Below are 22,910 nucleotides of genomic sequence, written 5' to 3' on the forward strand. Positions count from 1 at the left end.
TTCTATTTATGATGTTGTCGGGTAGGTTACCCCGGTGTGCAGTGTGTATCCTGCTTGTTTTGTCTTGTCGTTCCCATGCCCATACCTGGTTGTCGTCACTGAGATTTTCCGGGTTGTATAACTGACGCCCGTTATGTGGTTCAGCCGTCATTGACCTGATAGGTTATGAGTGCGGCTTCTGGCCTGACCGCCTGGCTTCCGGTCACAGGCGCTGCCCCCTACAGGTGCACGGATGTGGGCAACCTGCTGAACGGCTCAAGTTGCCCACTTGTACAATGGGGCCCCAAATGATAACAATCCCAGAGGGTTGGTGTGAGGAGTAGGTCAGATAAGATCCATGCAGCACTTGGAAGGGGGCCTGACCTAGACCAGGTGTCCCTGGCATGTCACCAGCCACGATTTCCTAGACGGGCCCCTTCTTGGTGGGCAGTTGAGTCACTTTCAGTTTCTCATCACTGAACACTTTTACGTCGAGTAGCTTCATGAAGATGAGGTTTCTGTGCGTTTAGAATTTTTTCGCCTTAGTCTGGATGAGGGCCTGGCACGCTGCAGCCCACGGGCCAAGTCCAGCCCGTCACCTGTTTTTGTAAATACGTTTTGCCGAGACATGGTCTTGCCCAGTCATTTCTGTGCTGTCTATGGTTCTCTTACGCTGCGGGGGCAGAGTTGAACAGTGGAAACAGACCATGTAGCCTGCAGACCTAGAGTACTTACTGTTTGGCCTTTTATAGACATAAGAGTTTGCTGGCCTAGATTCCCAAAGATGGAATTCAACTTCATCAAAGGCTGTGACCTTTCTTTTGGGCCTGTCCCAGTCTGCCTTGCCCTCTGGAAGGTAGTATGGACCCAGCCAGAGAACCCTGAGATCTGAAGGCTGAAACAGGGAGGGACTCGAGGAATTAAGCCCTTCTTTGACAAGCCCCCACCCAGAGGGGAGGGTTAGGATACTTGTTTGGGGACCCATCAGCCGTGTGACTTTGAACAAGTCACTTCGTTATTCTGAACCTCAGTTTATGACCGCAGTCATGATTATGGCCCCTTGGAGTGCTGTCATGAGAGTCTGTTTGTTTTCTCGTAGGGAGGGTCACTGGCTCAGGGAAGAGTGTTGATACACTTGCTGCTTCAACACAGAGGGGTACACTGCCCTGCACGGTGGGTGGCGTTGGAGCAAAGCGGGGAGCCCCAGCCTGTCTCTGGGCTCAGGGGCAGAACTGCAATGCCTGCTGTAGTCACCATAGCTGTCCCTGAACTGCCGGTTATCTGCTGCAAATGGGGTAGGCTTAGATGCTTGGAAGAACTTCCAGCCTGGCAGAACTGTGTGATGAAGGGAGGAGCAGATTGTCTTCTGGGGATTTCTGAGGCTTACCTCCTGCCCTTCCTGGGGTGGGGACGGGGTGGCTCTGGCAGCACCGTCTTTACCTCCCCACTCTCCCTCCTGGTCCCCTCCTTTCAGGGAAGCAACAGCCAGCACGGTGTTCGGCAGAGGGCGCTGCGGAGTCTGGAGCGATATTTCTACCTGATTGTGTTTAACTACTATCTCCATGAGCAGGTGGGGCCTGGGGAGGAGTGGACCCACATGGGATTCCCTCCAGCCTCCCCACCACAGTGACAGACATGGGGTCATCAGGGATCCCTGTGGAGCTGGGAAGGAGAGTGGGGACATGTGTGTTGGTTCTAGAGGAAGAAAGGTGTAGGGGAGGTGAAGAGACACCCAGATAGAGGGAGGGCTGCTCCCTGAGCAGTACTGGGAAAAGGGGACCCCACCTCTCTCCCCTGGGCGCCAGTCTCTGTGCTTGGCCAGGGCATCTGGGCCCAGAAGGATCTTGCTTCAGCTGTCCTGCTCCTTGCTCCCCACCCCCTCATCCCCTTCTGGGGCCATCATGGATGTCTCTTGGGGCCCCCCAACCACAGCGCAGGCAGGGAGAGTTCAGGATGGCCCTGTGCCCCTGAACTCCCGTCTCTCTCTGCCTCGGGCTGCAGTACCCGCTGGCCTTTGCCCTCAGTTTCAGCCGCTGGCTGTGTGCCCACCCCGAGCTGTATCGCCTGCCTGTGACACTGAGCTCAGCGGGGCCTGTGGCCCCTGGGGATCTCATCGCCAAGGGCTCTCTGGTGAGTGTGTCTGTCTGTCTGGGGAAGTGGCAATGTGTGGGGGCTGGCCCTTGATTCCTGTGGGGTTGGGTAAAGCATTGCTTTCCCAGGAGGCAAAGGGGTGACAGCCTGTGGGGGTGGCGGAATCTTCTTGTGAGCATAACGGGGTCACTCGCAGGCCTCAAGGAGCAGGTGCAGCTTCAGCCTCTGTTCTAGTCCCCTCTGCTCAGTCTCAAACCCAAGTACTCTGGGCAGGGAGTCTGGACAACTGGTTCTAGAGTCTTTGCCACCGGTTCCTCATCCTCGAGCCTCAGCTTCCTCATCTGGAGAGTGGGGACCATCCCCCTTCTCCTTGCCAGGGCTGTAGTGAAGCTCCGAGTGTGCAGACGTGCTTTGTAAGCTGTGAAGTGCTGGTCCTGCCCTCCTTGGCTCCCCTCACGCTGGCTCTAAACGTCTCAGTGGCTGTCCTGGGTCCCAGCCTTGCTGTTTCCCCACAGGGGGCGGATGACCTCATCTCCCCAGATGCACTGAGCACCATCAGAGAGATGGACGTGGCCAACTTCCGGCGGGTGTCCCGAATGCCCATCTATGGCACAGCCCAGCCCAGTGCCAAGGTGACCTGGGTCCGCTTGTGGGCTGGTGGGGTGCGGGGGGAGGTTGAGCCCTTTCGCTGAGCTCACTCCTGTGTCCCCAGGCCCTGGGGAGTATCCTGGCCTACCTGACTGATGCCAAGCGGAAGCTGCGGCAGGTCGTTTGGGTCAACCTGAGAGAGGAGGCTGTGCTGGAGTGCGATGGGCACAGCCACAGCCTGCGGTGGCATGGACCCCCCATGACAGCTGACCAACTAGAGGTGAGGCCCTTCTGCCTTCTACACGCCCGTACCTTGGAGGCGTCCTGGGGACTTGGCCTGGGAGGGTCTGTAGAGGGTCCTGTGCTCTCCTATTCTACAGATGGAGAGACTGAGGCCCCAAGAGAATCCATTTCAGGGAGTGGCTGATGCAGGACTCCCCCTACGGCCACTTGCCTGGCTCCGGGTCTGGTTATGACTGCTGAGGCTCCGGAAGGGGCAGGCAGGGTCCTGGCCAGAGCATGCTCTGGTCTTTTGGGACTGACCTAGAGGCGGCCTCAGCGGCCTGTGCGCTCTGTCCCACCTTCCCTAGAACCTGGAGACCCAGCTAAAGGCCCACCTGTGCATGCCTCGCCCAGGGGTGGAGGGCCCACGGACCCACAGGTTCCAGACGTGCCTCACCGTGAAGGAGGTCTTCAGTCAGCACCGCAGGGCCTGCCCTGGCCTCACCTACCACCGCGTCCCCATGCCCGACTTCTGTGCCCCCCGCGAGGAGGTGAGGGGGCCAGGTAGGCGAGGCCTGTGCCGAGGGAGAGGAGGTCCTCCCGCCTCCCCTCTGGCTGGGGCCTTGGCTGTGGGCATAGCTCTGCGGAGGGACCGGGAGCTCGTCCTACAAGGGTGCAGATTTGGTGGTTTCTTTACATCCCTTCCGAGCTTGGTGTTTGCACACACACACGTGCACGTGCATTTGTTACGTGCTCAGGTGTATGTGGGGAGGTGAGCTGTCCATGGTGTTTGTGGTATATGAGTCTGTTGGGGGACTGTTTAGAGTGGCTGTGGCTGTCGTTGTGCAGTGTGTATATGTGTGCGGGGTGTGTATTTTTATGGCATCTGTGATGGATATCTTTACTAGGGTTTAAGTGTGGACAGTGTGCCTTTTGGGGAGTCATGTGGTGTGGTACGTGTATGGGGTTTGTGGAGGACGGTGTTACGGGATGCTGTGTGTGACGGAAGGTGTTTGTGTGTGTGTCATATCTGTAGGTCTGTGACGTACGTGTCTGTGGATGTGTGTGTAGTGTGTCTTTAAGGTATGCAGATACATCTGTGTGGTGTGTGTGCCTGGCATGTATTGTGTGAGGGTCGCTGTGTGCCTGTGTGACATATCTGTGTGGGTGACGTGTCTGTGTGGGTGTGTGCGGGGTGCCTGCAGGGCCGGTAATGTGCTCCTGTGAGAGGTGGTGATCAGGCTTGGATTTCCTGCCTCCCCTTGCTCTGTGGGTCTGGTTGCCCATAGTTTGTCGTCCCCTGGTGGCCACACACGGCAGTGACCCGCTGCGGGCGGTCAAGACTGCCCTCAGGCCGGGGGACCTGAGTTGGGTCCCTATCAAGAGGGCAGTAGAGCAGGGGGTCCATGCATGTCTGGGGGTGCAGCACATGGGAGTGTGTGCACGTGTGCATGTTCTGCCTGGTCGACTGTGGGCAACAGGAGCTCCAGGGGTGTGTGTGTGTGTGTGTGTGTGTGTGTGTGTGTCTGATCCGATGTCCAGTCGCGGTCCGTCCTGGGGTGGAGGTCACGCTTGCACAGGGGTGGGGCTGTTTGCATGAACATGGTCTTGTGTGACCTGCAGTGAGGTGAGAGTGTGTATGCAGGTGGTGAGCCCGACACAGAGCCTAGCCCAGGGCGCGCACGACCTTTTGGGGGGTGAGCCACCTCTGGAGTCTGTGCAGCCAGGAGCACCCACTGACTCAGACCTTGGTCTCTCCACGCAGGATTTTGACCAACTGCTGGAGGTCCTGCGGGCTGCCCTCGCCAAGGACACGGGCACCGGCTTCGTGTTCAGCTGCCTCAGCGGCCAGGGCCGGACCACGACCGCCATGGTGGTGGCTGTGCTCGCCTTCTGGCACATCCGAGTATGTGAGGCCTCCTGTGTGAGGACAGGGGTCTGCCCAGGCAGGCTGGGCACTCGGCCCCTGGGAACACTACGCCAGCAGGGTGTGGGGGGCAGAGGTGATGCCAGGTGTGGTCTCCGAGCCCCCTCCCATCAGTCCTGGGCAGAGGACAGGAGGGGCTGGCAGACCCCTGGCAAGGGGCTCCTGGCGTGAGGGAGAGGTAGTTTGGGTAGGAGAGCGCCCCATCCCAGCAGCTGTTCTCCCTCAGGGCTTCCCAGAGGTGGGCGAGGAGGAGCTCGTGAGTGTGCCTGATGCCAAATTCACCATGGGGGAGTTTGAGGTGAGCGTGCCCCGTGGGGTCCCCAGGGGACACCTGGGGGAGGGGAGAGGGCAAGTCTTGCTGGCAGGTCTGGTGGGGATCTTCAGAGCTCTTCTCAGTGCTGTTGCCTTCTTCCACCTCATCCCATTAGTGCTTCTGTGTACCCATTTCACAGATGAGCAAACTAAGGCATGGGGCAGCTTGGCTCTGGGACCCTGATGGATGACCTTTGGAGATGGGGGGACTGGACCCTCCTCACCCTGCCTAACCCTACTGCTAGGCCAGTTACTGTGTGGCCTGGGGGAGGCCACTGACCACCGTCTCGTCTGAGTAGCATTGACAACCTCCTCATAGGCACCTAGGACCCAGCTGTGGTTGGTGACTTTGGAGCAGGCCCCTGGCCTGCCCTACCCCACCCCCATTTCAGTCCAGGGCACTGGATGGACAGCCACTAACATTTCTGATTTAGTCACCCATGTATTATGCACCTGCCACATGTCGTCTCCCAGACACCTTGCAAGTGGGTGGCAATGTCTTCCTCTTACAGGTGGGGAATGTGGAGCTCAGAGTTTGCACGTGGCTGCCTGGTGTGGGTGTTGTAGTTGGCTCCTGCCTACCTGGCCAATCTCACCATTTGCCCTTCCCTGCTGTGCCGCTCCCCTGGCTTCCATGCATGCCCTCAAACTCGCCAAGCTCTTTCAGCTTCCGGGCCTTTGCATATGCTGTTTCCTCACCCTGGACCTCTTCTCTCTTCTTTCTCCTTGGTTGATTTGCTGATTCTTTTATTTTTATTCTTTTTATTGTGATAAAATGTGCAATACAAAAATAACCATTTAAACCATTTTTAAGTGTACAATTCTGTGGCATTAAGTTCATTCGTGGTGTTGTACAACCATCACCACCATCCATGTCCAGAACTTTTACATCCTCCCAAATTAACTATACTCATTAAACAAGAACTCCCTTACCCCTAGTAACCACGTTCTATTTTCTATCTCTATGAATTTGACTATTCTACATGTTGCATATAAGTAGAATCACTTATAATATAGTACGTGTAATAAATGTTTGTCCTTCTGTGTCTGGCATATTTCACTTAGGATAATCTCTTAAAGGTTCATCCATGGTAAGCATGTATTAGAATTTCATTCCTTTTTAAGGCTGAATAACATTCCATTGTATGTGTGTACCACATTCTGTTTATCCATTCATCTGTTAATGGACGCTTGAGTTCTTTTCACCTTTTGTCTATTTCGGATAATGCTACTATGAACACAGGCGAACAAGTATCTGTTCGAGTCTCTGCTTTCAATTCCATAAGTGGAATTGCTGGATCATATGGTACCTGTTTAATTTTTGAGGAACTGCCATGTGTTTTTCCATAGTAGGTGCATCATTGTACATTTCTATCAGTAAAACCCAAGGGTTTCAGTTTCTCTACATCCTTGCTGACACTTGTAGTTTTCTGGGTTTTTGTTTGTTTGTGTTTTTGATACTAGCCGTCCTAGTGGGTATGAAGTGCTATCTCATTGTGGTTTTGATTTGATTTGCATTTCCCTAATGACTAATGACGTTGAGCATATTTTCATGTGCTATTTAGCCATTTGTATATCTTCTTGGAGAAATTTCTTCTTTGCCCATTTTTGATTTGGGTTGTTTGGTTGTTGTTGAGTTGTAGGAATTCTTTCTGTGTTCTAGATATCAATCCCTATCAGACTTGTGATTTGCAAATATTTTTTCCCTGTCTGTGGGTTGACATTTTACACTATTGAGAGTGTCCTTTAATGCAGAAATTTTAAATTTTAATGTTCAAGTTGTCTATCTTTTCTTTTGTTGCTTATGCTTATGGTGACATCTCTGAAGTCATTGCCAAGTCCAATGTCATGAAGGTTTCCCTGTGTTTTCTTCTAAGAGTTTTATAGTTTAAGATCTTACATTTAGGTCTTTGATCCATTTTGAGTTAATTTGTGTATGTAGTGTAAGGTAAGGGTCCAAATTCATTTTTTTGCATGTGGACATCCAGTTTTCCCAGCACTGTTTGCTGAAAAGAATGTCCTTTCCCTCATGGAATGGTCTTGCATCTTTGTCAGAAATCATTTGACCATATATGCAAGGGTTTATTTCCAAGTCGCATTCTTTGTCTTCATGTCAGCCCCTCAGATGTGATAGTTAGAACTCTCTTTGTTCACTGCCAGCCCTGTGCTAGGAGCACTGCATGCATTCCCTTCTTTACCCTTCACAGCCCCCAAGAGTTAGGTGCCCTTGCAATCCCAGTGGACTGATGAGAAAACTGAGGCACAGGGAGCTAATAAGCTCATCACCCTAGAGCCATATTAGTGAGGTGATGGAGTTGGAGTACAAGCCAGGTAGTGGACCTCAGGGCTTGTGTTCCAAAGTTACATTATTTGACCTGAAGATGCCCCTGTACTCCTGTCCTCACCTACCCCAAGACATTCTCCAGTTTAGATCAGCTTCCTTTCCAATTAGTTCGGGCCTATTGAGCCCACAGCCCAGTGGGGAACATCCAACAGAGTGTGAAGAGTGCTGGAATAGACATCAGTTCTGAGGGCCGAGGGTACAGCTGAGGGAGCCCAGGAGGGCTTCATGGAGGAGGTGACATTTGAGTGCATTTTTTAGAAAGATGAGTGAGTTCGTTGGGTGAGAAGGAGAAGTGTGCAGAGGAAGTCAAGTGTGCAAAGGTGGGAGTCTGGAAAGCAGGAGCTATTTAAGGCTATGATTGGCCAGAATGAAAGGAAGTGGGGCTGAGGTGGGGGGACCTAGATTGTGAAGACCTCGGAGAGCCACAGTATGTGTTTGACCTACACCTTGAGGCCAGTAGGGAGGCGGAGGAGGTTGTGATCAGACTCTCATCCTGGGGGGCCAGTTGTGTGGGGGAGGGAGTGGAGAGGCGAGGCGGGGCCTGAGTGAGGAGGGTGCCACCTGGCAAACAGGAGAAGGCCAGTTCCCATTGGGAGGTCTCGGGGACCACTGGCTAAGAGGGCACCCAGGATGACCTCTGGCTGGTGGTTGTGACAGCTAAGGAGCTGAAGAATTCACGGGGAGGAGCAATTTAGGGGAGAGGCTAGATATTCAGTTCATTCAGTTTGGAAAAGCTGCAGTTTTCTGCTGGGGGTGTTCCCTGTGCGACAGTTTCTGACCTTGTGCCTTTAGCTGAGTTCTCCCAGGTTATGGGGACCTCTCCTCCCACTTGGCTGTGACTCCCTCTCTGCCGGCGTGCCAGCCCTGGGCTGGTCCTTGCCGAGAAATGCTGGAGTGGGGGAGAGTCCCCACACGATAGTCCTGCTATTGACCAGTTGTGGAGATGAGGACGGTAGGCCGTGTGTGCAGGTGGCGGCCAGATGGAGAGAAGAGTGAGGTCACGTTTCTGTCCTTTTGTTCATTTAGCAGCTGTCCACAGGGCACTTAGGGGTCAGGGAGCTTTTTGTCTAGTGGGGAGCGGGTGTGAAACAAGTGCGCACATAGAGGGATGAGCAGGTGCCCTTGACTGTGGGCCTCTGAAATGACTTGACAGGGTGTTGGGGGGTGTGGTGGGGTGCATTAAGGGGCTCCAGGAAAGCATGGTGCTGTAGGGACAGTTATGATTGAGGCAGGATGCCGGCAGGGCAGACCTGGGGAAGCTCTCAGTTTTATTTCAAGTGCAAGGGAGTCATGAAGAGATTGAAGCTGGGGACATGGGACAGGCTCACATTTCTCAGAAAGCCTCTCTGGCTCCCAGGGAAGAGGTGGGGCTGCTACACGGGATGAGAGGTGATGGGGGCCTGGGTTGGTGCTGGCTGTGGGGGCACAGAGTAGGTGGATTCACAGGGAGGATCCACAGGGGAGTGGCTGAGCGGGACCACTGGTGGGGAAGAGCCCAGCACTACCGAGTGACCGTCTCTGGCCTCAGTTTCCCCAGGAGTCAAGGGGGGCTTGCATCAGCTGAGTGGTGTCCACACTGCATTCCCATAGCCAGGTGTCCTGAAGTGCTTGGGGCTGCTACGGGGTGCAAGCGGAGCCAGCAGGCCCCCCACATAGGTCCATCATATTCCCTACCTGGCCCCACCAGCCCCAGTCCCACACCTGTTTTGTAGATTAGAGTTCTTGATAAGGTTTTGTTTGAAGCCAGGTTTCTGCTGCTTAGAAAACTAAACCCCTGAGGATATCCAGGAACCCCCTTGCTCCCCACGCTCATCTGAGAACTGAGGGCAGGCAGGTCAGGGCTGGGCCTTGAGGCTGGGGTGCCCCTGGGTGTGGGGTGAGCCTGTTGCTGGGGCAGGAGGCCTCACCTGCCTACCTTAGTTTTCCCTCTGCTCAGCGCCTCTCCTCTGGCCCCAGGTGGTGATGAAGGTGGTGCAGCTGCTGCCCGATGGGCACCGCATGAAGAAAGAGGTGGATGCAGCGCTGGACACGGTCAGTGAGACCATGACGCCCATGCACTACCACCTGCGGGAAATCATCATCTGCACCTACCGCCAGGTGAGCCCCACCCCTGACCAGGGGCACAGCCCCGGGTGTGGCTGCCGAGGGTGTGAGGTGCTAGGGGTCCCATGGACCCTCCTGGGCTCTCAGGCACTTCTCCACCTTCTGGAAGTGGAAGTGATCCCTGAAATGGAAACACGCCCAGCCCCAACTGGCCCTGCTTGGATTCTGGAGTGTAAGGTGGGCTGTGCGCAGCAGTGAGGTTCAGAGAATCTGACAGCTGCTTTGGCCCTGGGACCCATCAAGCATGCAGCCAATCAGAACGATCCCTGTGGTGCCCGGTGTTGACCCTCTAGTGTCTGTCATGGGGGCGCTGGGCAGGAGGCAGCGAACATGGGGCCGCTCTGCGGTTCTGGAGAGGGCCTATTTACTTATCAGCAGGGCAGCAGTCCTGTGGTTTAATAGCTGATGCTGCTGAGACACTGGGCATGATAAAAATCAGGTTTCCACAAACGTCCAGATCTTATGTAAAAATCCAGATTTTCAGCCTATCTAGGAAAAGTGTGCACCCTGCCCCCGCAATTGGCCATAGTCTCCAGCACTCTGTCATGCGTGGCCCTCCTGGCCCCGTCAGGTAATCTGCCAGGCAGCCTGGGCATTGGACTCTGTGGCCTCTGGGCTTTGTGTGGAACACACTGACCTGCCTAATCTTGTTCTTCTCTGGTCTGGTGAATTTGGTTGGCTGCCGGAGTGGGAAGAGGGTGCTGCAGCTGTGGGGGGTACGGGGGGCTTCAAGAAGGCTGTGCCTGAAGTGAGTGAGTTACCCCCATGGGTGCCAACCTTGTGTTTTCTGTTGCTGGCCAGTCAATCCCAAAGACAGCTTCTGCCTGTGGCCCCTGCAGAGAAGGGGGCTGTCCCAAGCCTGTCCCATGCTCAGCCTGCACCAGGCACATCTCGGTAAAATGGCTGGTCCAGGCCAACCTTTGCCCAGGGTGATGCCTCAGACCCTGATCAGGGCAAAGGGTGGGTGCTTGGCTGGAGGCAGGGCATCTGAGGTCAGGCTATGCCCAGGGTCGGAGGTCATATGGAAAGGCTGCCAAATGTGGGGTGGGGAAGCTGGTTAAGGAGTTTCAGAAAATGGACTTTGCTGAACTTTGGAAAATGGGTTATTTTCCCCAGGGCCAGCAGCTGTCTTGTATCCCCTTTGAGTATCCACTCACAGTGGCCTCGTATGCTGCCACCAGGTGGCAGCAATGAACTACGAGACTGAGCTCCTCCTGCTTTTAGAGACTACAGAGGGCGGAGAACTGAGGCGTCCAGTTCTCTTTGTAGCCTGAAGCCCAAGTAGTTGAGAAGGGACGCCTAGCCTTACTTCAAAGAACATAGGTCCCCCATCCCACACTGGCCACACTCTGTCAGAGTCCTCCCCATGTTCCCTTCCTTCCAGCCCTGCTGTCCCGTACGTGCCTTCAGGCACTCCAGGTATCCTGCCCTACCCCACCCTCACAGCTGATCGGCCCTCCTCTCCTCTGAGCTCTGCAGCCCTGGACGTCCATTGTGAGGCACACAGAGGGTGAAGCAGAGAGCACTAAGGGGGCACGAGCTGTAGGAAGAGAGGAGAGGTCCCGCAGAGCTGAACTTGAACAATCCCAATATAATGAGAGCTGGGGAGGGCACTTCAGGCAGGGCACCGCAAGGGCAAAGGCCAGGAGGCTGAAAAGTGTAAAGTGAGCTAGAGGTGGTGAAGGTGCTGTGGTGCCCACAAACACAGTTGTGTTGGGAGCTGTCAGAGATGAGGTCGGATGGGTAGGTTGACTCTACTCCATTGGCAGTGGGGCCGGAGGGGTGGTGTGGTTGGGGCTATGTTTAGCAGTGGTTGTTCCTGCTGCCTTTGGGGTGTGGCATGTTTTAATGAGGAGGGAGGAAGCAGAGCCAGTGAGGAGCTCTCACCCTCTCCCCACCGGGCCCACCGACCCCCATTCCAAAGCCCTGGATGGTGCTGACCTTTGCAGTGGGAGAATGGAGATCCCCGGTGGTGGCGTGGCAGCAAGATGTAGAGTCATTTGCCAGGATGGCCACCAGGTGGCCCCAGTGAGCGGGACTGAGGCCAAACTCTCCAGGGGGCTGAAGAGCAGAGGGGCCTGAGACACCCTCTAAGCCAGTCCTTCTCACCTGTAGATTCACCTGGGAGCTTTAAAACATACTCATGACTGATGCCCAGAGAGTCTGATTTAGTTGGTGTGCTGGGGGGCCAGAGCATGGGTCTTTTTTTTCAAGTTCCCTAGGTGACTCCAATGGCCAGTGAGGTGGAGAAGCACATCCTCTAAGCAGGGTCCCCTTCATTAGTGAGCTGCAGGATCTCCTGGAGGCCTGTTAAAATGCATGTTGCTGGGCCCCACCCCTGAGGTTTTGATTCTGTAGGTCTGGAGGTCTGGGTCTCCTAGACGACGCTAATGCTCTCTGTCGGGCACCACACTTGTCAATTTCTGCAGAGAAGCCCGCTGAGATTTTGTGGGGGATTCCTTTGTGTAAATAAACGGGGGGGGGGGTATTGCCTTAACAATACTTCCTAACCATAGTCATTCGTCTGATCGATGTGCATCATGGATCTTTCCATTCATTTAGGTCTTCTTTAGTTTCTTACACGATGTTTTGTAGTTTCCAGAGTGTAAGTTTTGCACTTCTTTTGTTAAATTTATTCCTGTTTTATTATAGGTATGCTATTAAAAATGGAATTGATTTCCTTATTTCACTTTTTAGCCTGTTCATTGCTACTGTGTAGAAATACGATTGCTATTTATACATTGATTGTCTATCTTGCAACTTTGCTAAATTTGTTTGTTAGTTTTAATACTTTTTTGTTTTAGTCAATTCCTTAGAATTTTCTACAGGCAAGATAATGTCATCTGCAAATTGAGATAGTTTTACTTCTTCCTTTCCAATCTGGATGCCTTTTATTTAATTTTCTTGTCTAATTGCCCTGGCAAGATCTTCCAGTACAGTGTTGAATGGAAATGGCAACAGCAGACATCTTGGTCGTTTTCCTGATCTTAGAGGGGAAGCTTTCAATCTTTCACTATTCAGTATGACGCTAGCTGTGGGTTTTTCATAGATACGCTTTGTCATGTTGGGGAAGTTCCCTTCCATTCCTCGTTTATTGAGTGTGGTTGTTTTTTTTTTTTCATGAGTAGATGTTAAATGTTGTTAAATGCTTTTTCTGTGTCTATTGGGATGATGAAATGGGTTTTGCCCTCTATTGGTATAGTATATTATGTTAATTAATTTTTGGATTTTAAACTAGTCTTGCGTTTTAGGAATAAATCCTATTTGGTCATGATGAATGATCTTCATATATTTCTGCATTTGGTTCGTTGAGGATTTTTGCATCAGTCTCCTAAGAGATATTGAGCTGTAGCTTTTCTTTTTTTTAAATGATGTCTTTGGTTGGTATTAGGGTAATTTTGGCCTCATAAGATGCTACCCTCTCGCTTTTACAGATGGAGAGACTGAAGCATAGAAAGAAAGAGAGGTGATCACAAGTACCTTAGTCGGTTTGGGCGGGCATAACAACATACCACAGCCTGCATGGCTTAAACAACAGCAATTTATTTTCTCACAGTGCTGGAGGCTGGAACGTCCAAGATGAAGGTTCTGGCTGATTCGATTTTCAGTGAGGACTCAGGCTGGCTCACGTACAGCTGCCTCTTCACCACGTCCTCACATGGCCTTTCCCCATTGCGTGTGTGGGGACAGAGAGAGGCTGAAGGAGGGAGGGAGGGCCGCCGCATCTCTTCTCATAAGGAAACTAATCTCGGAGGTCATCTAATCAGGGACTCCTAGAAGTGCTGTTAGAGAACAAAGGAAGAACTAAAAGCGGCTTCATTCCCAGTTGGCATTTCACAGACCAGTTTCAAAAAAGGGAAGGACCTTTCTAGGGTTGCCAGTGGGAAGCCTTGTTAAATGTGTCCATTTTAAAGAAAGAAAGAAAGAAGCAGCAATGTAAAAACCCACCTACCATCTAATATGGTTGGCGTTTCACAAAAGAAATTTTAGTATCAGAAAAGTAGAGTGGCTGTTATCTCAGACTAGAGGACAATCTCTGAAAAAAATGTGTGTTTCTAAATTCCCATGGACTTGTGAAACTGGTCGTGGATCTGGATTTGGGAATTGCAGCTTTGGGCGACGAGGCCACTCACTCCTTTCATCAGAAAGCAGAATGCCTCCTCCCTGGTCACCGTGCACTCACCCCGGCCTGGCTGGATCCAGAGCCTGTGTCCTGCCAAAGGTCAGGGTGATCTGAGCTGTCCCAGCTGCCTCCAGATTAGAAGGGGCATCTGGCCAACTTGGCATGTGTGTGTGTGGACGCTGGACTGGACTTTATTACGGCCGACACAGCCCAGTGTCAATCCTTGTGTAGATGGAAAGGAAGCAGGTTAGGTGGTTCTAGGCTGATGGCTGATTGGCAGAAGGAACATGGATGTGGGAGTTGGAGGGAACTGGGTTCCGACAGGGCTCTCTGCATCCTCTCTGAATGCTGTGTCCCCACCTCTAGGCTGGCCTAATGCTGCTTTCCTGGCAGGGCTATGTGTGGGAAGGACGCAAGGACCGGAAGCACAGGGCTTGGCTCACGCATAGTAGGTGCTCAACACGTGGGAGGGATTTTAGGATCATTGTACGGCCAGAGTGCCCCGCGATGTTCCTCTGAGCTTCCAAACCCCTGTATAGACCCTCAGATTTTAGTTCTAAAAGGACTGAAAGGACATCTGACCCCTCCGTTTACGGATGAGCAGGAGAGTAGGTTGCCTACGTCTCTCGTGAGTGAATAGCAGAGCTGGGATGAGAGGCAAACACCTTACTCCCAGCCCTGAGCCGCTCCTCTGACCACGTCACTCTTGACCCAAGGTGGGCTGTGGGGGCTTGCTGAGGCTCCAGAAGAAATCTGCTGCTTCTACCCTTTCCCTCTGATGGACTGACCCTTCTGGAAGTTGGCAGCTGTGTCTTACCCCTGGTATGTGGCTGTTTATTTGTTAAACCCCTGCCTTCTGGTTTTAAACCAAAAGTCTCAGGGATCTCCGGTGGAGCCTGCAGCTCAGAGCAGGCCCAAGTGCAGGGTGTGCAGGTGATACTCATTGGCCTGGCCGGAGCTCCGGAACCTTAGAATGGAAATGGACCTGAGCCCGGGCTCGGGCAGGCTTTATCACCTACACCAGCTCCATTTGCTCCAGGTCCAGTCCACATTCTGCCCATCTGAAGTTTTCCTCCCGGGAGTCCTCAGCCTTGCGATTCTGAAACCCTCAACTACACGTGGCTCCTCGGCTTCCTGCCATGACCCCCCAAAACCCCCAAACAGTGAATTTCCCTTTCCTGGCCCCTGCCAGGTTCAGCACTCAACTTCCACTTTAATAATAAGCAATTAAGAAAACGGCTCCTGGAGCTTGGCGTTTCTACTTCTTCCAGCAATAACACTGTTTCAGGGCCCTCGGCAGAGAGAAGTGGGAGAATTTGGAGGTCACATCTCTGTTGTAGATCAGAAAGGAGGGCTCAGAATGTGCATAAATCTCATCGGCATGGTGGGGTTCCACCCAGTGGGGAGGACTGTGTAGTTTGCTCGTTGTTATAGAGACGACGTGAGACCACCCAGTGTCCCAGACTCTTGCCAGCCCAGTGATCCTTTCATGTTTGCTTTTTTCCTCTCTGGCCTCTGTGCACTTGCACACACTTTCCCTCATAGGTGTAATCACGGTGCACGCACAGGCTGTCCTGCTTGGAGGACGTTCACGCGTGTAAATGTGTGCTCGGCCAGCACACGCTTACTGGGCGCCTGGCCTGTGTCAGGGGATGGACCCGTGGATGAAGCTTCACTGAGCTTCTGTTCTGATAGAAGGAGGAGAGGCAAATCAATCAATAGTTTCAGCTCATGATGTTTTATCCTGTTTGCTGAAGAGCTTTTTACATTATTGCATTTAATGTGGGCCTTATACGCAGTCGAGCGGAAGTGGCCCAGTGTCACCTGCGCCTGCTGTGGATGTGGCCCCTCAGAGCTCCCTGCTCTCTGGGTGGGGGAGGACACAGAGATTGTCACGGTGCGTGTTGCTCTTGCACCCGCGTGGATTATTTCTGTGGGCTGATTCTTAAAAGTCGTGTTAGTGACTGACTTGAAAGGTAGGAACTTACTATTTTTTTTTTTAAATGATTTTGGAAAATTTCAAAGTAGGGAGAATATTTTCACAAACCCCTGTTTGCCCACCTCCCAACTTCAGGAATCACTGATCAGGGCCAGTCTCACTTCATCTAAAGCCTCCCCCACTGTCCCCTGTCCCACTGGATTATTTTGAAGCAAGTCCCAGTACCTCATTATTTCTTCTGTCAATATTTTCAGCACACACCTTCAAGAGGGGGGAATCTTTTTAAAAAGATCATCATAATACCATTGTCACACATAAAACATCAGTAATTTCTCCTCATCCTCATCCAATACCTCCTCAGTGTTTAGATGTTTTCACTGGTCTCGGAACGTCTGTTTGCAGTTGGTTCAGGATCCAGAGAAGATCCACCAGTCGCATTTGGTTGATGTGGCCCTTAAGTTGTGTTGAAACTAGAACATTTCTCCTTTCTTCCCTGGAAGTGTATTTGCTGAGGTCATTGCATTGTCATGCTGGGCCTTCTGCAGCTGGATTTTGCTAATCGCACCCTGGTGTAGCTCAGCCTGTGTTGCAGTCTCTGTGCTTCTTGAGCCCGAGGCTTGGTCAGATGCAGCTCCATTTTTTTCCGAATAGTCATGGTGGTGCTGTGTGTTCCCTGGGGACATGGAAGGTCCTGTGGTCTCTCTTGTCACCTGTCAGACAGACGCTGGTGCTCGTCCCCTGGATTCCTTATTTCATTGGGGATTTGCAAAGTGGTGATACACTGACTCTGTCATTCCCTCTGCATTAATTAAGTACAATATTTCCAGGAAGAGAGATTTCCAGGAGGTGTAGTGGAGCCGGAGGTAGGTCTAGGGCTGGCTTTTCCCTTGATTTACCCATCGTTAGAGGGTTGGGAGGTGCCTCTCTAAAGTTGGGGGGAAGGATGTTGGATTCCCTGAGCCCCAGTGCTCCTGCAGACAAGGAACCAGACCAGATTAGCTGAAGGTCTGGGTGACTGGGGCAGGGGTGGGCTGGGAAAGGAAGACAGAGGGGCGGCTGAAAGTGGTTGGAGGCCAGGGTCCAGCCCTGACGTGTCCTAATAGCTCCTCGGCTACCTCAGAACCCGCCCGAAAGGTGCTGACTATCTATTCTCACATGCAAAGTCCAGCTCAACCCTCACTCTGTGCCCGTGCCTGAGCAAAGGCAGGATGTAATGTTCCTTCCATTTTTGCATTTGAGGAAAGGAGGCACTGGGCTTGCCCAAGAACACACAGCTGGCGGATGGCAGGAGGAGGGTGAGCCCCCCGACTCTTAGATCCGGCCCTCTTCACTGGGCGACACTGCCTCCCAAGGAGGAGGAGGCACAGTTTCACCTTTCTGTCCACCTCAAGCTTCACTGAGGGTTAAAATAAGAACTAGAAGCCATGATACTTGCCCTTGTATTTCCAGCCAAAATAGGGGAGAGAGGGCCAGAGGTCAAGACACACTTCATATGCATGTGATGGGTACAGCTTGGAGAGGGCTTTTTGTGGAGGGGTTATGGGACCGCACCCACACACACAGTTTCCATAGAGACTGACCTTCCCTGGTGTAATCGTCTTGGCCCCTCTTTCTGCCGAAGCCTCTCTGAGCTGCCCAGCCTCTGGGGGCTGTAGCCTAGTCATGCCTCTTTCATTCTTTAGAATGTTGGTGAGATGGGATCAGGGCCTGATCGCTCAGTGTGTAGAAGAGGGCCAAATACTCAGGGCATTTTAACAAACAGCCTCAAAGGGAAAAAAGAAAGAGAAATCCCTTTGACCTAAGTGACTCCATGAGGTTGGGATAGAGAAGGCTGGGCCCCTCGCTGAGGAGAATCCAAGATAGCCGTCATCTGGTGCATTAGTTGTTTCCTGCTGGGCCTGGACAGGGAAAATATTTGTGACAGAAACCAGGTCAGGGCTCGTTAGAATCATTAATGTCAGGGGCACTTTTCCTTAGCCTTGGCTGGTGACATTTGTGTTCTTTATTTAAAACAGTCTAATGTATCTCCCGTCTGTCCTGACAGAAAGAGTTTGAAGGGCTCCACAAATGTCTGTTGAGGTTAAGGTAGCCACACAGCGAGAAGTAAACTGTCCTTTGTTCTCCAGTTGAGATTTCTTTTATAAAGACTGTCATGCTTTAACTTTGAGCAGTACTTTTTGAGTTTTCTAAGAACTTATGTTTTGTCTCCTCTGGTCCTCAGAGCATTTGGTGAGGAAATGAAGGTGGGTCTTTAGACCCATTTTGCTGAAGGAGACACCGAGGCCTCATGAAGTCTTGTGACCAGCCAGAGACAGGGCCAGAACCTGTCTCTCAGCTCCTCCGCCTGCATTTCTTTCCCTCCACTGTGATGGCCACGACCCAGGGGGCAGTTTTGTTGTGGTGGAAAAAGGAAGGGTTGGCAAGGAAGCCACCAGCCCCTAACTGCATATACTGCCCTGGGGTTGTGCAGAGTTGCTAAGAGGTCAAAGAGATCCAGGTCAGTGTCCCAAGGACTAAGGCTATGATCCTAAGAAACATGCAAAGTGAGACAGCTCTGGCTTTGAGCCCAAGGTGGGGTCTCGCACAGTCTCTTCAAGACTCTGGCTTGGCCAAAGTCATTCCCTGAAGACCTCATTCCAGTAGGTAATGTGTCTCCAGGGCCTGGGCCGAGCAATTAGAGCAGCCCTGGAATGCTGTGAGCTGTCACATAAAATAGGACAGAAGGAAAGGGTTTCTTCCCAAGGCTCTTTCACACCCAGCCCAAAATAGAGCCAGTGGGTCGGTGAGTGGCTGCCAAAAATGAGGGGGAGAGGAGAGAGAGAGAGAGAGAGAGAGAGAGAGAGAGAGAGAGAGAGAGAGAGAGAGAGGTTCTCAGTAGCTGAGGCCTCTTTTGCTTTCTTTTCCTTCCTATTGTGTAGCTGAGATGGAACCATTTTTTGCCCGGGGACAGAGTACTTTCCTGGTTTATTCAACAGCAAACATCCATTGAATACCTACAGTGTTCCTGCCAGGCTTGGTTTCTGAGTGTGCACCATAAGGCTGGGGATTTTCATTGGTTTGGGAAGGGTGTAAATCTCAACCCGAGCGTACCCTAGTATATTGTCAGGGTTGTGGTTGTCACCAGAGGTTCGCTGTGCAAGGGCTCATCTCTGAAATCCGACTTCCACACCTCACCTGGCACAAGTAGGGCTCCACAAATATCTGTTTAGTGAGCTGATGGATTGGTGGAAGGTTGACTAAGTCACTGTATGATTAGATAGGAAACCTGACCCCTACCTCCTTTGTATCTTTTGGGTCTTCTTCCACACTGTTGGTCTTCCAAGAGAGGGCACTCTTCTCCAGCAACTGAAAGAGCCCTGGGGTCCGGGGAAACTGGTTCTGGCCCTGGCTGTCTGCAGGGAAGTCCCCATGCAACCTCGGGAAGATCACTTTGGCCTGCATGGGCCTTGGCTTTGTTGTCACCTGGGGTCACTGTCGCTGCTGTGCCTGCCCGCCCGGAAGGGTGGTAGGAGCACCAGCCTGGGTGTGGTGAGAGGTGAGAGGGGGTGTGTAGGGTGTGGTGGCGAGGGGGCTGGGACACAAGGTTGGCTCACTGGGTTAGGTCCAAAGACTGTGGGCTCCTGAGGGCCAGGACCAGGTCTTGTTGGCGCGGAACCCCAGAGCCTGGCCTAGGGCCGTACAATGTTTGTTGAATGAATGGCACACAGAAAAGCCACGCGCCAGATTTAGCACCTTCATGCTTGGAAAGCGCTTAATAAAAAAATGACATCTTTGGGAAACCAGTTACCCTCCTGTGAGTCGAGGGCCGTTTTCTCTCTCCTGGGGACAACATACGGAAAGCTTCCTTGTGTTCCAGACCTTGTTGCCACATAGGCCTGAGGACAGAGTTTGCAGGGACTCATGGAAAGCCTCTAGAAGCAGCTGGCGCTAACTGCTTTGGGGCCAATGTCTGCCAAGAAGAGTGGGGTCTGAGCTCTGGGGCCCTGCCCTTAGAGACATCTTTGAGGACTGTCTTCTGCTGCCTGCTCAGCGTGGCCCCTGCCTCAGCTGGAGGGCAGAGGTCACCTGGCCGTGCTTGTTCCTGCTGAGTGGATGGGAGAGAGGGCAGCAGGGAGTCTCCAGTAGTGGGATGTTGTATGGCTTGGATTGACGCCTCTCTTACTCCTTTTGTTTTTGTTTGGGGGCTCTCTTTTCCTAGAGCCTATGCTATGTCCAGCTCTCCATGTGACCCTGGCAGGTCAGTTTCCCTCTTTAACCTTGGTCTCCCTTTCTGGAAAGCAAAGGGGTTGAGCTAGGTGGCCCCAGGCAGTCTGATACAAGATGCCAGCATTCGTCATCATTGAGTCAGCAAACACACTGTGCACCGCCTAAGTACCAGGCACTGGGCTGGTGCTGACCAGGCCTTATGAACAGGACACGGAAGTCCCTGCCCTCATGGAACCCACACTCCAGTGAGGCAGACACACGAGGACAGTCATGGTGTGTTGAGTGGTGATAGGTCTGTGGGGGGAGGGGGTCAGGAAGAGGCTTGAGGAGGAGGTGGCATTTGAACACAGACTTGAAGGAGGAGAGGGAGGAATCTATGGCGACAGGTAGAAGATATGGCAAGTGCAAAGGCCCTGAGGCGGGAGCTGTATTTGAGCAGCAGGGAGGGGCAGGAGAGGAGATCAGAGGGTACAGGAGGGTGGGAGCAGCCCAGAAGGTGCTTTGTCCGGAATTATAGGGACTTTAACTTCTATGCTGAGTGCCGGTGGGGGACCAGTGCAGGGTATTGGACAGAGGAGCCAACTAAATGTTCCAGCAGAATCACTCTCACTCTGGTGCTGTGCTGAGAATAGGCAGCAGGAGTGGGGGTGACACCAGCGTGGCAGGGACACCAGTCAGGTGCTGTCACTGAGATGAGGTGGCTTGGACTAGGGTGGGAGAGGTGGGCAGTTTTAATAGTCGACCAGATTCCCTGATTGTTTGGGTGTGGAGTCGCAGAAGGGAGAAGTCAGGTGTGCCAGGTTTGGGCCTGAGCAGCAGGAAGGCGGAATGACCACTAAGGTGGGCATACTTGTGGGAGGGGCGGGTTTGGCAGAGCTGGGCAGGCCTGTGTGGGACATGTTTGGTACATTTGGGAAGCCCTGATCAGACAGTGGCATATCTGCACTTGGAGTCCCAGTTCTTGTCTAGAATCTAGTTCTAGATGACAGTGAAAGCATGGGACAGGATGAGATGACCCAGGAGGTCAGTGCTCATAGCCCAACCAGGCGCCTGCTGCGTACCAACCCTAGGGGAGGAGGGAGGTACAAACCTGCTTATAATCCGGTGCCTGTCTCTGGTTTGCCGCTGTCAAAGCCAATCATGTCTTGGAAAGCAGAGGAGGCTGACGAAGACGGGCTGAGGGGTGACAGGTATCAGAGCAGGCTTGTCCTGGTCCTGGGGAACAAGCCGAGCACAGCTAGGCCGGAGAGGGGAGGGCCTTCCAGGCAGGAGAGGAGAAGGGTGAAAGTACCGAGGCAAGAGCGAGGCATGGAGTGGTTGACTGTGGTGAAAGGGGCTAGGTGGTAGGGGAGCTGGGAGTGTAGAGTTTGTGTCCCAGTTTGGAACTGTGTCCTTGGGCAGTCACTTAACCTTGAAGAGCCTCATCTGCAAAATGGGATGTCTCTCTTCCTTCTTGGGGTTGCTGGGAGAGCAGAGTAGAATCTGATAATCACATCTGGATGTGATATGCTCAGCCCTGCACATGGCATCTAGGGGGCCCTGGACACACCTGGGGAGGCTCCCGGCCTTGCCTCAGTGGATCTCTCCCAGGTGGCCCAGCAAAGAGCGGAGCTTCAAGAGAGCCACTGCTGGCCATGCTGGGCCCGCGTTGATGCTGGACAGACCACAGGTTTGAGAGGCCTGAAATGCCCAGCACCCTGGCCACCTTTCCCAGGCCCCTTCTATTTTAGGGCTCCGTCCCAGTGGACGAGGAAGCCTTGCCTGCTGCACCACAGCTAATGACAGCCTGGCCTGCCAAGCCATTTAAAAACAGCTCCACTATTTTTATCGGGAGGAGGTGGCTGGCCTGTCCTCCCCAGACAGTGCCAACATGGGTGATTTTAAGGAAACCGGGGCCTTGATAGGAAGATAGGACATTGTCTCAAATCACAGACTTCGATCGGGCAGGATGTGCCCACGGAACCTTCCGGCGTCACCTTTACCCAGTTAGTGGTCTGAATTTGGAGATAATTCTACCTTACCTTGCCAGTAGGGCTCAGAAGGAATCACTTAGCCTCTCCACCCTGAATATTGCTCAGACCCAATCCACACTGGTGTCTCTGGGGGCAGCAGGCCTGGCCCCACAGGCTCGGGGGCACGGAGAGGGCAGGGCTGCTGTGGCCGTGTCCACAGGCCAGCCCTGAGCAGAGGGCTTTCCATGCCCTCAGGACGTTTCTCCGGAGCTCTTTAATTAAAAGTAGTTTAAAATGGCTCTTGCCTGGTGGGCCTGCGGGTGATTTCCTCTCCTTCTTTCTAAGAAAATGGTTTTAAATGGGCTCCAGGCCTTTGGATGGAGTTGGGGAAGCAGCAGAAGGGGTGGGGTGGTGAATGCCTAGCACAGTGAAGTGTGAAATACCCATCCATAGAGATACCAGAGCTGCACTATATTGGCCACAGTTTGTAGTAAGTAAAACCTTGTTTTGCTTTTTTTTTTGGTTCAATTCTAAACAAAATTGCATGTACCTGTTTTGAGCACTCAGTTGATCATTAAAGCAATAGGCATCCTGCCCACCCCCTTCAGGTCATCTTCTTGCAGCAGCAGTGGGGCCATTCCTAGCCTCCAATTCAGCAAAGCCTTCACTGGCCCCTTTGTCTGTAGAGGCAGGGCTTGGCTTGGCCTCTGGTGTGGGCTCCACCGTCACCCCTTTTCCTGCTGCTATAAGCGCCTCCCTCTCTGGCTACCTCAGAGACACCTCATTCTTTAAACCCTTTCCTCCCCACCCTCAGGGCACCTTTCTGTCTCCCTTCCTCCTAAACCACCTCAAATAGCATCCCTTTGATACCCTCCCAAATTCAGCTCCCACCCTGCCTTGATCCCATAACCCAGCCACTCTGGGTGCTTTGCCTCTGTCTTCTACCCACACCCCCAACCACCCCCATCACCAGCGTCTTGGGCAGGGCCTGTGTGTGAGTGTCATAACCCTCCCTCCTGTTCCATGAATGAACGGACTTGTGTGGCTCTTCAGAGTTTCCAGGTGCATCCTCATACCTTCCTGAGCAACTCTACTTCCAGAAACGGGGCGGGGAGTCTGAGAGT

General features: G+C 52.9%; 1 protein-coding gene across 6 annotated transcripts in view; it reads left to right on the top strand.

The window, feature by feature from the left end:
• PALD1 (phosphatase domain containing paladin 1) overlaps positions 1-22,910 on the top strand; it is a 90,927-nt gene that overhangs the window by 63,230 nt on the left and 4,787 nt on the right. For 5 of the 6 annotated variants that reach the window (XM_033131101.1, XM_033131102.1, XM_033131099.1 and 2 more), the window contains exons 11-18: positions 1,439-1,549; positions 1,981-2,109; positions 2,586-2,702; positions 2,783-2,938; positions 3,249-3,431; positions 4,646-4,786; positions 5,034-5,105; positions 9,420-9,560. In XM_033131101.1, the coding sequence (XP_032986992.1) occupies positions 1,439-1,549; positions 1,981-2,109; positions 2,586-2,702; positions 2,783-2,938; positions 3,249-3,431; positions 4,646-4,786; positions 5,034-5,105; positions 9,420-9,560 (1,050 nt within the window). The remainder of the gene's footprint in view (positions 1-1,438; positions 1,550-1,980; positions 2,110-2,585; positions 2,703-2,782; positions 2,939-3,248; positions 3,432-4,645; positions 4,787-5,033; positions 5,106-9,419; positions 9,561-22,910) is intronic. The other variant, XM_033131103.1, reaches the window with a different exon arrangement.

Source organism: Rhinolophus ferrumequinum, chromosome 16 (assembly GCF_004115265.2).
Source record: "Rhinolophus ferrumequinum isolate MPI-CBG mRhiFer1 chromosome 16, mRhiFer1_v1.p, whole genome shotgun sequence".
NCBI lineage: Eukaryota > Metazoa > Chordata > Mammalia > Chiroptera > Rhinolophidae > Rhinolophus > Rhinolophus ferrumequinum.